This window comes from Nannobrachium achirus (assembly GCF_963921795.1).
Source record: "Nannobrachium achirus genome assembly, chromosome: 13".
Taxonomy (NCBI): Eukaryota; Metazoa; Chordata; class Actinopteri; order Myctophiformes; family Myctophidae; genus Nannobrachium; species Nannobrachium achirus.
The window spans coordinates 30938584-30952863 of NC_137833.1; the positions used below are offsets into that span (position 1 = coordinate 30938584).

At 42.1% G+C, this 14280-nt stretch overlaps 1 protein-coding gene across 4 annotated transcripts in view; it reads right to left on the bottom strand.

Moving 5' to 3' along the window:
* Positions 1 to 14280, bottom strand: part of golga4 (golgin A4) — a 38853-nt gene that overhangs the window by 1917 nt on the left and 22656 nt on the right. For all 4 annotated transcript variants that reach the window (XM_080741176.1, XM_080741175.1, XM_080741174.1 and 1 more), the window contains 6 exons: positions 12934 to 13020; positions 11617 to 11637; positions 10864 to 10932; positions 8879 to 8954; positions 2597 to 2694; positions 43 to 129 (listed from right to left, as the gene is read on the bottom strand). In XM_080741176.1, coding sequence (XP_080597302.1) covers positions 43 to 129; positions 2597 to 2694; positions 8879 to 8954; positions 10864 to 10932; positions 11617 to 11637; positions 12934 to 13020 — 438 coding nt within the window. The remainder of the gene's footprint in view (positions 1 to 42; positions 130 to 2596; positions 2695 to 8878; positions 8955 to 10863; positions 10933 to 11616; positions 11638 to 12933; positions 13021 to 14280) is intronic.

The following is a 14280-nucleotide window of genomic DNA, read 5'->3' on the forward strand; positions in this document are numbered from 1 at the left end:
TACTGGATGTCTACCCATCAGAAGAAAAAAAGAGATGCTTACAACTGCCTTTGTGTCCTCTTTTTCCAGAACCTTCTCTGCTTGGTCTGGTGGGAACTTGAGCATGGAAGTTATTACTTTGGCCATTGTCTGTGGGAGAGGTCAGAAACAATTAAGGAGAGAGAAAAAAAAGAGCTACAAATGTTCTAAATAATGATAATTTTTAACCACTTTCATCTTGCCATCTCCATTTTGGGCATGTCATAATCATTTACAAACTTCAAGCTCATAACATGTCTCATGGTGAGCTTGTAGATCGATTATCCTTTGTTGTTGCTGCACAACACCATCTCAAAACAAAGTGTAAAACAGGACTTAAAACGGTTAACCATTGCTGCTTGTTCAGCTTTTCCAATATTCAGCTCCCAATAGGCACACAGATGCTCTGTGAACCCCTGCCCTTCGCACCCATCACCCAATCAAATCAAGCGCGTTGGGAGACAATTAAAACCCAACAACGAGACAAAAAACCCCATTATCTTCCATAATCAACTCCAGGCCCATCTGCCAGGCTGCGTGCGTTTCCCCATAAATACGGGGATAATCAGAAACAGGGCTGCTGTTTAGGGGAACCTAACCGCTCGACTAACGCTAAACAAGGCCGGTCAAGTCTTAAAAATGGCACGTCTGCGTCATGTAAAATGTATGTGCTGGTGGGGTCTGCCCGGAGGACTTCCTCCCTCCCAGGGAGGGCCTCCTATGATACCATAAAGACTTAACAGTTTGCTGGGGACCAGGCAGGGGAAGTCCTGCTGGCTTTAGGACCATGTCGATAGCCCTGTTAATTTACAGACAACACCGTTAATTGGGTGCTGCGAGGTGGACAAGGCACAACTTTTTCATGACCCTTCTAAAAATGGGCTTGAGTTTCACGTGGCAGACAAGTCGGCTGATTAACCACTTTAACGCTGGCGTCCCTATTTTTGGGGCATGTCATTCGAGGCCAAAAAAGAAAAAGAAATGCATTAAAAAGTCTAGTCTTAGACTCGTTGCTGTCGGACCGAAACCTCCTATCTCCGTGTTTAAACGTTTTAATTGTTTTGTTAACTTAGGCCCAGTCCAGACGACAACGTATTTTTAATCCCCGGGGAAACCTCTACGCCTCCACACGGGCCCGTGTAAAAAAAAATGTGTGTCCACACGGTATTATCAAAACGCTATAAATCCCTGTCTGTGCGTCACCGAAGCCGGTGGCCGCGTCCCTCTGCTCCCATCATTGCAGCAGCTATCTATCTATAGGGGGTGCATCTCTCCACTCCGACCCTCTAGGGGCTATGCATCGTCCAAGTTTCACAATCTTTACACTTTAACATGCACAATTGCTATTTAAACTTTCATTTAATATAAATTCGCGAACTATTTCTAGAGCACGGGAGAGGAATCGTCGAGAGTGGTGCGCTCTCTCTCTCTCAGCATTAAACGAATGTAACTCTATCAATCAGAGAGAGAGAGAGAGAGAGAGAGAGAGAGAGAGAGAGAGAGAGATTGTGCTGATCGTGGAAATAATTTAAAAGGCCGTGAATAATGCCGTGAATAACCAACATATTCTCACCTTCAAAGCGTCAGACAACTGGTGACTGTGCTGGAATAATGCCTGCATGCGTGCGTATGTCCATTATGCTTGAAATCATTTAATATTGGCATTTGATATCCAAACTTTGACAAAGAGAAGAGGCAGGCGCGTCGCGTCAGATTATGCTCCGTTAACAAGACTAGGGCAGTAGGGCTGTATCTCGTTATTGATAATGAGCACCTTATCGATCCGGCTTATTGAGCCGGTGGAAAGCTGTGTGAGACATTCAGAACATAACTGGTATCTTTTGCAACTGTGAGTTCGTGGCTGACCAGTGACCACCATCTATGAAGATGACACTTGACAAGAGTAACAAATATCATTAAAACAATCATTCATTAGGGCTCCATGTCGTGAATGTGCTCATAAATATGGACATTCTACAGAGACCACACCACGCCACGGGATTCTCTCATAGCAAGGAGGGGGAGGCGAGGAGCACAATGTGACGTAAGCAAGCAAAGAAATTCTCCGTTTACGGTGTCCACAAGGCAAAAGAAATACGCCCGGGTAACAAAAATGCACTGCAGCCGGAGTTTTGGAAACTATTCGGCTAGTCCTCCGTTTGCATGCGTTTGCATGTGGACACCCATGTGCGTTCGTGGCTTTACCTCCCCGGGGATTAAAAATCCGTTGTCGTCTGGACAGGGCCTTAATTTCTCATACTACGGCAGAGTGTAACACAAAAGTAGCAAAAATAGACAATGTACAAACTCACAACACATCGCTACGTGTTGTGAGCTTGTAGATCGGATACATTTGCCGCACAGCACCGTTGGTCTGACAAGACTTAGGTGGTTAATGATCTCTTATTTTCGCATACTCTGCCCCATCAGCTAAAATGGTTGGATACACACACACTTTAGATAGACTTATTAAAAATATTTTTTTCAAATACTGTTTATTAGTACTTTCAGGATAAGTACTGTCAGGATATAAAAATGTGGGTTTTAATCCGTACAACTGTGTACAAAAACAACTTACCTTTGTTTCCCGTCCCATCATGTATTCAAACAACACTTTCCTCAGGTACTCGAACTCAGTGGGTTCTGAGAGAGCATCGCTGTAGTGGTATCCAGGGTCTGGAAGACAAAAAGAACACAACAAAGTGAATCTTTGTTCAGGAATGCCGGCGTGTCAATGTGAATGCTTCTGTAGCATTAAGATATCAAAGAAAATAATGACTACACTTTTCAGAACGCTGTAATGTATGGTTTTATTTGTACTTCATCATACATTTTCCCTTCCCCATCAGTTTACAACACAATATGTTCAGATATTCAAACTTTGATTCATGTATACATTATTACACAATCTTTTGCCAGTTTGTGTGTACTGTATATTTATTCAGAAGGTTATGTTTATTCAGAATGTCAAGTATATTCAGTGTGTTATGTTTAGTCTAGTGATTTAGTGATCAGGATTTGGCTGTCCATCACCTAGGCTATGCTTTACCCTACCCTTGGGAATAAAAAAGCCAATACTCTGTTGTCTTTTAAGACACTTCTGAAAACACATCTGCTCAGGAAAGCTCTCCCCTAGATCACTTCATTTGCCATAATTGTGTTTGTGTAGGTTTGTTTGTTGATGTGGGCACATGTCTGCATTTAAACTGTGTTTCGTGTGGACTATTGTATTTCTTACGGTCTCCTCTGAGTCTGCTAAAATGTGATTTATTGCTTGTTAGAACTTGTGTTAACTATGCTATTCCCTTATCCATAGCTTTTGAATGTTTTATTTTCCTTTTTTTTTGTATATATATATATTTAATTTTATGCCTCATTATTATTATTTATCCCCAGGGGGTGGGTGGGCTTTTACAGTGCTCAATAAATATATTATTATAAAAAACAAATGTGTACGCAAGAATCTGTCAGTCATGCTATGAGGCGTTCTGCAATACTGGTAAGAACCCAAAGTCATTTCACAGTATTAAACAGTGTGTAATAAGTGTAGACGATGAGCTGTTTGCGGCACATAGTGTATGAACACACACACAACAATGTAACTTACAAAATGTCTTGTGGATGGCAGGCATTCCTAGCCTTTTTTGTCACTGGCCTTTCACATTATTTAACATTTCATTAGTGTGGTTTCCCTAAGGCGCGCTACACACAGTTGCGACAGCTATCGTGTCCGTGTAGTCTAAGAATGAGTGGGGAGGGATGATCCAATTCATTGTCAACGGAGGTCACGTGGTTTTTTGTCGTTGCCGTGTCTCTTGGCCAAAAGACAGCCTTCGGTTGAGCAAGAGACACGGCAACGACAAAAAACCAAACAACCTTCCATTGACAATGCATTGGACTCTCCCCCCCCCCCCCTCTCATTCTCAGACGATACGGAGAAGATGTTTCACGCATGTGTGTGAATGCGGCCTAACAGAGTCCCGTCACTTGATTCACTTGAAGGTTCTTGTCCATGATTGGAGTCAATCAGCCCTGCCCCCTCTTCTGATTGGTCGATGTGTCATAGTTTCAATCATTTGCCCTAACTTTTGAACGGTTTGTCGTAAAGAGTCATGAGTAGCCTGACTAGCCTCACTAGACTCGGTTGAAAATCAGAGCTAATTAGCTCTGCTCCCAGTTCTGATTGGTCAATATTTGCCCCTGGTGTGTACAGACGCGCGAAGGACCGGTTAACGCTGCCTGCAGCTTTAATTATTATTGTTTCTAAAGCAACCCCAAAAGTTTTCATCTAGCCACTCCAATATGTGAATTTGTGTGTATGTATGTCACAGTTTTTTTGAGTTTCAGTGAAATTGAGAAAAGGAGCGCTCGTCGTGCGGCGGAACAAGCGGTCGCTTTGATCCACAACAACGACAACGACAACGTAGCGTCGGCAGGAATGATAGCGCCTCACCCCACGGAGGTTAGGGTTAGGCATAGTTTTACTGAGGTTAAGGTTAGGATTAGAGTTAGGCATAGTAAGCTAATGTCTAAACACAGCTGAGCTTGGCTAGTAGATAAACAAAGAAAGAGTGGTCGCAAACGAGTGACGTCAGTGACTACACAAGTGAATGGCTGTTGTCGCCATCTCATGGTGAATACGCAGAATTACACAGGTGCGCTGATAAGAGACTATCAAAGTGAATTGATCCAGGTGGTGTTAGGGGTGTGTGGTGAACTACAAAACGAGTGCTCTTACCCCAATCTGACTGAGTTACCCAAACTGACTGTAACATATACAGTACATCCCTATCCGTATGTCCTGATTTGAGGATTGGTCAAGCGTCATGTGACATCACAAAATATAATATAAATAGGTAAGATGGAATTATTCAGGAACAGTTACCCCACGACTTGCATCGGTGCAACCACACTTGCAATTTCCCAGAATTGCACCTTTCTAGTGTATTATGGTTTGGGAAGATACTGTACACAGTTACACACAACATGGCGCTCAGAGTGCACGCTTCTACAGCTCCCTCGACCAAATGAAAACAGGATGAGAATGTTCACCAGGAAGGAGATCTAAAGACATTGAGTGTGTGAATGAATGCAAATCATGTAATTTCTTCTCCAAAAAAAAAAGGACTGCTAACTTCCAGAACGCTACTCCCGTGTTCCAGTTGAATTCTGGCACTTGCTGTCTTACAAAGCATCATGTTCCTATTAGCAACCAAACACTTTCAGCACAGGCCTGGGTTCAAATTAAGTGCCAGCCACAAATACAGGAAAGAATGGCGCAGCTCAGCATGAGCACCCAAATACTGAACCAACAGAACTAACAAGCAACGTTTTTAACATGTTGCCTCCAGCTATTTTATACCATTAACCCAAAATAAACTATGAGTGGGAAACTATGGTGCAAGCAGCACAGTGCTGGTACTATGTATGCCAATGATTCTACCACTTTACTCTTCCCATCACATATTGTCAACGTAAATGGTGCATTAATCTTGCACCCAAGGCGCTTTACATACATTTTGCATTATGTCCACACACAAATTCATACACTGATGGGAAACCATAGGAACCTTCCGGTTCCCAAATGGCTGCTCTACCTCCTGAGCCACTGCTGCCACAATGTAGTGGCCAATACAGACCTACAGTATTGTATCACTGGTTATCAACATGGGGTTCTCGAGGGGGTTCCAGGGAGGGAGAGTTAACAAATGGACCCTTGACTCCCCATTTTAAGGGCCCATTTGGTTCCATTCGTACACACTCAGTTCACGTAACAGTGAGGACTTTACAGTGTGGACGTCCTAGAGGTAAAAATCCTATATCAAATGGGCGTTCGTGGCATAATGCATAATCAAACTTCCACTTTCAACCTTATATTCATATAATTGGTCCTCATTCATGCTCATAACATGGCGCAATTTCCATTACTATGCGTCTCATTGGCGGGTTGTGGACAGTTCAGAAACCTGTCTACCAAGTATGTACTCAAAGCACTTGGTTCAATGGTTCATTCATTCATACATTGGGAGGCAAAGCGGAGAAACAGCTGAAGCCAGCGTACTCACTTCTCACATTCACACACGGCAATGTGGGATTCAGTGTCTTGCCCAAGGACAGTCTGACATGTGGACAGGCCGAGATTCTAACAGCTGACCCACGGATCATTGGACAACCTGCTCTACCTCCTGAGCCACAGCCGCTAATGACCTCATCGTTGGGAATTCCAAGCGAATAGAAACTACAGCCTTCCTCTTACAGTAAAGAGTTAGCATGCTGAAATAGTTTACATTGTTCTTGCATAAAATTAAATGAGTTTGAAATGACCAAAGCTATCAATTATGTCATTGGTAGGCAGGTATCTGAACTGTCCACAGCCCTCCTCTGAGACATAAGAGCGTAGACAGATGTGGTACCATCTTATGACACTCTACACTTAGTGAAACGGAACCCGAGTTGGCTCTGTACTTCTGCTTCTGCTTTTGTTACCTTCTACACCAAATCTCTATGCCAGAATGAAATCTCTTTGCTCACAACATGTCATGTGGTGAGCTTGTAGATCAGCTACTTTGGTCCCTCCAGAATAAGGGGGGTTGGGGTAGTGGCAAAAAGGTTTGACAATCACTGTACTATAAGACACTACTCAACATGGCCTCTCTCTCTGGAAAAGTCATTGAGATGATGCCAAATGGCCCTGGGTGTGTCTGCAGACACACTGATGACGGGACGGGGATAGGTAGAGGTGAGAGTGGAGTCCAAACAAGGCTTTGATCACCAGGCGTGGAGAAACGGGCCCTCAATAAATCCTGGCGCCTCTGTCCCTCCTGACCTCAGGTTGCCCCCCCGCCCCCCAACTGAGTCGACATCCTCACCCAGGAGGGGGGCAGATATCAACTTGGTTCTCATCAGTCAGCTCTACGTGGAGACACAGCTTTTATAGTAGTTGGGGGAATTAAGCAAGAAGCGTTGAGGTGATCATGAGAGGCTAAATTGAGTCGCAATGAAGAGGCTTAAGCAAGACGGGTTGAGGCTACTCATGAGAGGCCAAATTGAGTCGCAATGAAGAGGTTCAAAGGCCACACTTTTGGTGAAACCAGAACTTAGGGGAAGACAGAGGCGCCTATAGAGAGGTATACGTGTCTTGGTCGTGAGATATGGTCATTTTGAAAGGGAATGGTGAAGATTTAGGAGAGAAGGGAAAAATGCGTGCGCTGAGGGGTCCGGTGTGGGAAACGAAAGAGCTCGATCTGCAAAAGCCATTAAGTCCAGGGATGACTTTTCACTGCCCCCTCCTCCCTCCTCCATTCTTTCTGACAGCAGATTCTCTTTATTATGCCAGCAGGGAAGCTCTGTAGCTCTAGGATTCGCCTAAGTGCCCCCCCTGCACACTGTCCTGTGTTTCCGAAATCGCCTGTCCCATATTTTTGATCCATGTTCACCAGTGCGTGCGCCCACAGACTACAGTAGGTAGATTGATTGCGGCGTGTTAGAGCATCGTGTTCCCATAGCCTGCAGGCCAGCTGGGCTGGAGGGGACATAAATGTCAAACTACAGCTCACACGCACCAGAGATTATTCCACCAATGTTTAAATCTGGAGTACTAAATCAATTTGTGATGGTTTAAATGTAAAAATATTTGTCTCCGTGCTGACAATGATAAGTAACCTGAATTAAAACAGGCATTTATGCACGTACAATTATGTGACTATTAAATTCACTCATAATTAAATATAAATTAAGTTTGGCATAATGTCCTGTTCGATTTAGATAGATACATCAATTAGTGATAGCTTCAATTAATAATAATATTAAGACACATTATGTGTCTACTACTAATGATACTGTAAGTACTCTATCAGTGGTTCTCAACCTGTGGGTCGGGACCCCCAGGGGGGTCCCCAAATGATTTTGGACAGGGTCCCCAGATGATTAACTTAATGTGCAACATTGTTTTCTCATTCAACAGTGAACATACCAACATAAGGTTTAAGTGTATAGAGGGTATCTGCACATTTCTAAAGTGAAAATGTAAGGACATTTTAATACCTCTAAAATGCAGAAATTGTGAAAATATGCTATTTTCACAATAGAACCATGTTTTACAAAATGTAATGCCTCAACACTTAGTGCTCGATGATATGATTATTTTGGGGGGTCCCCAGTTAAAATATGATTATTTTGGGGATCGCGGCCTGAAAAGGTTTAGAACCACTGCTCTACATCATATACGGTAAGAGCACACGTGTGTGTGTGTGTGTGTGTGTGTGTGTGTGTGTGTGCATGCATGAGTGAGAGTGAGACATTCACTCACAATGCAATGCAATATGAATAATGCATCATTTATATGGGTATATCATTCTTTCCCTGAAACGGAAAAACGGAACGAAACGGAAATTAAATTGTGGAATGACCTCCCCCTCTCAGCCAGGACTGCACTCACTCCCAATTATCCGCTGCAGTCTGAAAACTCACCTCTTCAGACTCTATCTACCCTTGTATCCCCTCTTGCTGCCTATGTTTTCACAGATGCTAGTTATACGACGCTAGTTATACTCTCATTACGTACAGTATGTTAGGTTATTTGTTTTATTATTTTAGATTTGTTTGGCTTGACCACAAATGGTAAGAATGTCACTTAAGAGAGCATGTTGTTTAGACAGATGCTAGGTTTACCATTTACAGTACCTGTTAGTTACCCTAGTTACTTTGTTGGACTACATTGTTTTTCATTGTACACTCTATTTACTAGACCATTTACACTTTTGTAAGTTGTTCTGGATATGGGCGTCTGCACTAGTACAGGCCCACATCTTAAATTAGCTGAACATGTAGAATGAGCAGTCATTTAGAGTGTTTACATTACCTTTGAATGAGCTCCCAAGATGAGTCACAACAGAGTTTTTGTGGACACACCTCATCTTGTCCTCAAGCGAGTGGATCTGCAGAGGAGAATGATACATGTTCAAGCCACTTAAACCATCTATAGTATACTTTGGTACTAGTAAGACACACGACTGCTGGGGTGAGCGCTGCCAAAATAATTCACAGACCTGGTTGGTTGTTTAAGTCGGACAAAATGTGGCCAAAATGTGTGATGACCACACCACACATTGTATTAGTGTTAACTGGGGCATCATCTGGGAATGCCCATATATGGACATAGTGTGTCACTCTCATGTGGTCTATGGGGAATGTCCATATATGGACATATTGTGTCAGTCTCATCTCATGTGGTCTATGACGTCAGTAGGGATGCCCCGATCAGGGTTTTTTTGCTCCCGATCCGATACCAATCAAATATTATTGCTTCCGATTCGATCCCGATCTTTCCCGATCCGATCCTTTGGCAAGGCATTAAGAAAAAAAAATTCTATTCATTCTATCACTTAGTGCAGCACTGAATCAACAAATTAAAAACAAAGCTTATGAGTAGTGTATAGTGATATAGGCCTACTAGTGCAGTGTTTCTCAATCATTGTGCAGCGGACCTTTGGTGTGGCCTTTGAAATTTGGCAGTGAAGTCACGATTTAAGGACTTTTAAAACCTGTTTAATATCTCAAAAAATAAAATAAAATAGACCATTACAGCATCAAAAATAATCAACAAACTATATACAAACTGGTAAAACATTGGTCATTTTTAAAGTTGAAACAAAATAAGTTAAGAACCAATTAACCAGTCTGCTTGAAAAGTATGCATCTGTAGCAGCAAGTTGACAGTGCAGAGAGACATAATTGCCTTCCTTTGATCCATTAACAAGGGGCCAATTACTACTTATTGGCATCAGCTGCCAGCTGGACACAGAGTCTGACACAATCACCTTCCCTCTGCAGTGCTCTGTCTGTCTCATTTCTCCAAAAGCCCTTGAATATGATTGAAAATGATTAAGGATAAAGAAGCTTACATTTCATATCGCATTCACCTTACCTGTACTTTCAGTACTCCCAGAAAATATTTTTTCGATATTTTTTTCCTGATCTCCGATCTTATAAAAACGGCCATATCGGTTGCCGATCCGATCACGTGATCGGGCAACACTAGACGTCAGATATCTATGATGTCATACGTCAATTTGCAAGTGTCTTGGCCATGACATGTGACAGACAGACAGACATGAGCTGCAGGTCTTCATACTAAATAGCGACCTACAGTCGCGAAAACAGACTTGAGTTGGCTCTGTACTTGGTCTGCTCTTATATCTGCAAGTTAACTTGTAGATTGGCGATTTCCGGAAAATGTTCCCAACAGAACAGGGTGTGCTAGTGTTCAAGTGGTTCATAACCAACAACCCCTAGCGGTTTTATTCAGCGTATTAACCTTGTGTGTGTGGGATATGAACAGTTCAGTTTCCTGGTCATCCATGGGGGATGTTTGTGATAATGACGTGTATGTGTGTGTGAATAGCAGTGGGATGGCCGGGGGGCCACTCTAATTGTTTATAAGGTTAGACCAAATGTAAACAGATGTTCCATGTAATTAACTGGATTATTAGCAAAGCAGTAGCTCCGATGGCCGAGGGGCAACGGAGTCCTGGGAAGAGTACAGTGTGAGGGGACAGTGAGCAAGAATACATCTCAAATATAAAACAAGGACAAAAAACTAAAACAGAGAAATCTAAAAATGAACATAAAAGATGCATACTTGTTTTAAACAGTTAAGTCATATTATTGACCAACCATCGTTTAATGCGAATTTAAACTTTCCAAAGGAACTGATCAATGTAACCAAATTTACTTGTAAGGGTGACTTGGCCAATGGGTGAGTGTGAATGGACAGTACAAATGGAACCAAATTGACCCGTGGTTCCACTGAACACTCTCAGAGATGCATTCACTGTGAAAACTCACCCTGTCAACAAACTGCTGCTCCTTCAGTCTGGCTTCGCTCAGTAGCGTTGTCTTCTCAGCAAGTTGAGCCTGTGACAGAGAGGGATGAGCACAGGGGTCATCGCCATGCTGGCTTTGTGGTGGATATTTTGTTCAAAATGCAATTTTTGCCACAGACTTTCAAAATGAGCTAACAATATTATCAGAAATACATAAAGAGACAGCCCCGAATGACCATAAAAGGTCTGTAACTCAGAGTGTAAAATTGCTCTCAAATGTTATGCGGGTCCTTGCAAATAAAACCTTTGAGAACCACTAGTACTAGTGGACTCATAATGTGCCATAGTGTCATAGTAAATCAGTGTCATACTGTACATATTCTGAAGAAACCCTGGAGTCTGGCATTCTATAATGGGGTCTTGTGATCAAAAATAAGAACATTATAATTTTAAGTAAAACAAAATCTAGAATTCTAGAATTGGCCAAGGAAAAGGACAAGTCTTGCCACAGACACATTTGTCTGTGTACAGACATATTGATGACCCCAGCGGCACAACATACATACACAAAACACGATGAGAGACTGTTGAGGACTTGTATTGTGAAAGCCAAGGCTCAACATCTATTCAATGGGCACGCACAGGGAACACCAGAACAAAACATGGGGCATTTACACTAACAAACTTTTGTTTGCATTCCCTGGGAAATTGAATTACGTGAATCATGTCAACAAGAAAAGGGCAAACACAATACAACGACAAACAACCATCTCACCTGCAGTTCTTCTAAGCCCATCTGAAAAAAAGAAAATATATTTAAGTAGCAATCTGTGATGGCTGTAGAGCGTCCTGCGCTGTCAACACGTCACAAGCCTTTTTTTTTTTAAATAATGATTTATTGTTCAATAGTTTTTTATTGAGAAATACATTTTCCAGTTTCAATACAAGAACTGACATAAATACAATAGTCTTTTTAAGTCAAATAAATTACTGACAGAAATACCATTTAAAGTGGAATCCAATTATTCATTAATAGAATCGTACAGTAGCAAAATAATGTCTGGATCTTTAATGTGTATGCAGAGAAAAGTGGACAGAGTTGGTCTTCTTTCCTCCAGAGGATACTGAACAGTGAGACAGAATAACCCACTGTCTACATGAAGTATGGCTGGTGAGGCCCTGAGCAAGGAACGGCCTCCTCCAGCATAAACCCATACAATCCCCCCATAAAGTTATTACATCACCCAGGAAAAATGCAGTGAAGAAAAGCACAAAAGATCTGTGTAGTTTCTTTACATTTTGTGTGCATCTGCGCTCATGTGCTTAAAAGGTGGAAGACTCCTTCACACACACGGTCTCACTGCACCACAACACATGGCTCAAATGTTTCCCCAGTGTGTTTTCTCACTATCTTTCTCTGTGGCAGTATGAGCGCTTTTCCCTTTAGTATAAATCCAGCAGTCAGGATCACCTCTTACGATCGTAATTGGTAACAGGGGTCGAGGCTGACTGCTGCCTCAAAAACTCCAGTTTTTTGTAGGGAGAACATTCCAGCCTGATTCAAATAAGCTTCATCGTATCCGGCGTGCTTTGGAGACCTGCCATATTACTGAAGCAAACGCCTGATCAGAGCAAAGCATGTCAGCAAGCTGTCCTGCAGCTCTTAGACAGAACCCTTCAATTATGGATTGGGGCAAAAGGGACAGTGGATATCAACCTTTAAATCTGTTCAACTTGATTTGAACTCCCACATAATGAAGGCTCTTAAAAGGACCTCGGGGTATGGTGAAATAACACCTCTGCATTTTGTTGGCTTTCCAGACTCCGTAATGCTTCGGTCAGACTTCCGTTGTTCAAAAACTAACCTTCTGCGAGGAGATTTCACTTAACTGAAATGTCATCTACATGTGGCCATTTTTTAGGCAAATAGGTCTTGGCTTCAACAAAATATATTTCACCTTGAGGGCTATATTGAAAACATTTACCACAGTAACAGCTACAGGTAAGTATTTATATTTGATAGAAGTCAAAGTACAGTCATTAATGAGACGGAGCATAGAGTACATATGACACTGATAAAAAAATACTCTACCTCAGAATCACCATGGGACCTTGCTTGCAACTCCTCCAGTTCTTTCTGGACCTGCCATACTCGATCTCCCATTTCCGTCTCTCGACTCTGAAAATAGAAGAACAAAGGGTGAATCATTTCCTACTGTATGTCTCATCTCAGCATCACAGCTTAGCTATGCTAGTCAAGCTGCCTATTGCCATGTTTCAGATGTCCCAACTTTAATTATGTTTGGAGACAGTGTAGAAAGGAAGTCGGCCTTAATTTTCTCGGGATGAGTGTTTCATTATTCCTGCGGTCAGGTTTGAAATGCCAGTCAAACAGTCAGAGTCGATAATATATACAATGTGTGGTGAATTGATAATACTGATAATGTCCCTTTAAGGAGTAACATGAATCTCTCTTCCTTGTTAAAACTGGGGGTGGAGGAGAATTGTTTTAATTTATAATGTACACAAACAGTATATTTGTTTTATCAAGTCATCATGTACAATATGATTTATCCAAGTCCAGCAACACAGCCATCTACCCAGAGAATTTAGAGCACTTTGTGCTTCCGTCTGCTGACAAGCTTTATGGATATGCTGATTTCCTTTTCCAGCAGGACATGGCACCTGCCCAAAGTACCAAAACTACTAGTAAATGTGTTGCTGACTATGGTATTACTGTGCTTGATTTGCCAGCCAACTCATCTGACCTGTACCCTATATAGAGTATAGACTATAGAGAATTTAGGGGTTATTCTCAAGAGGAAGACCCAACTATGCAGACGAGCTGAAGGCCACTATCAAAGCAACCTGGGCTTTCATAACACCTCGGCAGTACCACAAGCCGATCACCTCCATGCCACGCTGCACTGATGCCTTCATTTGTGTAAAAGGACCCCCAACAAAGAATTTAGTGCATAAATGAACTTTTTTATAAATTGTTTTTTGAAGACCAATGGGAGTGGGGTGAAGTAGATACGATGAGCGGTTCTGAACCCAGGACCTGGAAACACTAACCATTATTTTATGCTTTAGCTATTAAAAATAGCAGAGATACACAAGCACAAGGCACAGAGTGCCGTGCTGTGAGCTTGTAGATATGCTATTTTTGAATAGTTAAAGCATAAAATCACGATCTTTGAATCTTTGAATATATCTTTTTAAAAGAACATATTTTGAGATGGGGGTCCACAGCCATTCTATTCCAAAATAGCAGATCTACAAGCTCGCAGCACAGCACCAAGCTGCGAGCTTATAGATCTGCTTTTTTTTATATAGTTAAAGCATAAAATAATGGTTAAAGTAGTAATGCGTTCGAGGCAGCAAATCCGAAGGCCAGCAAGCGGTCCATTACGGGCACTGGTTGTGAACACCCCCCCCC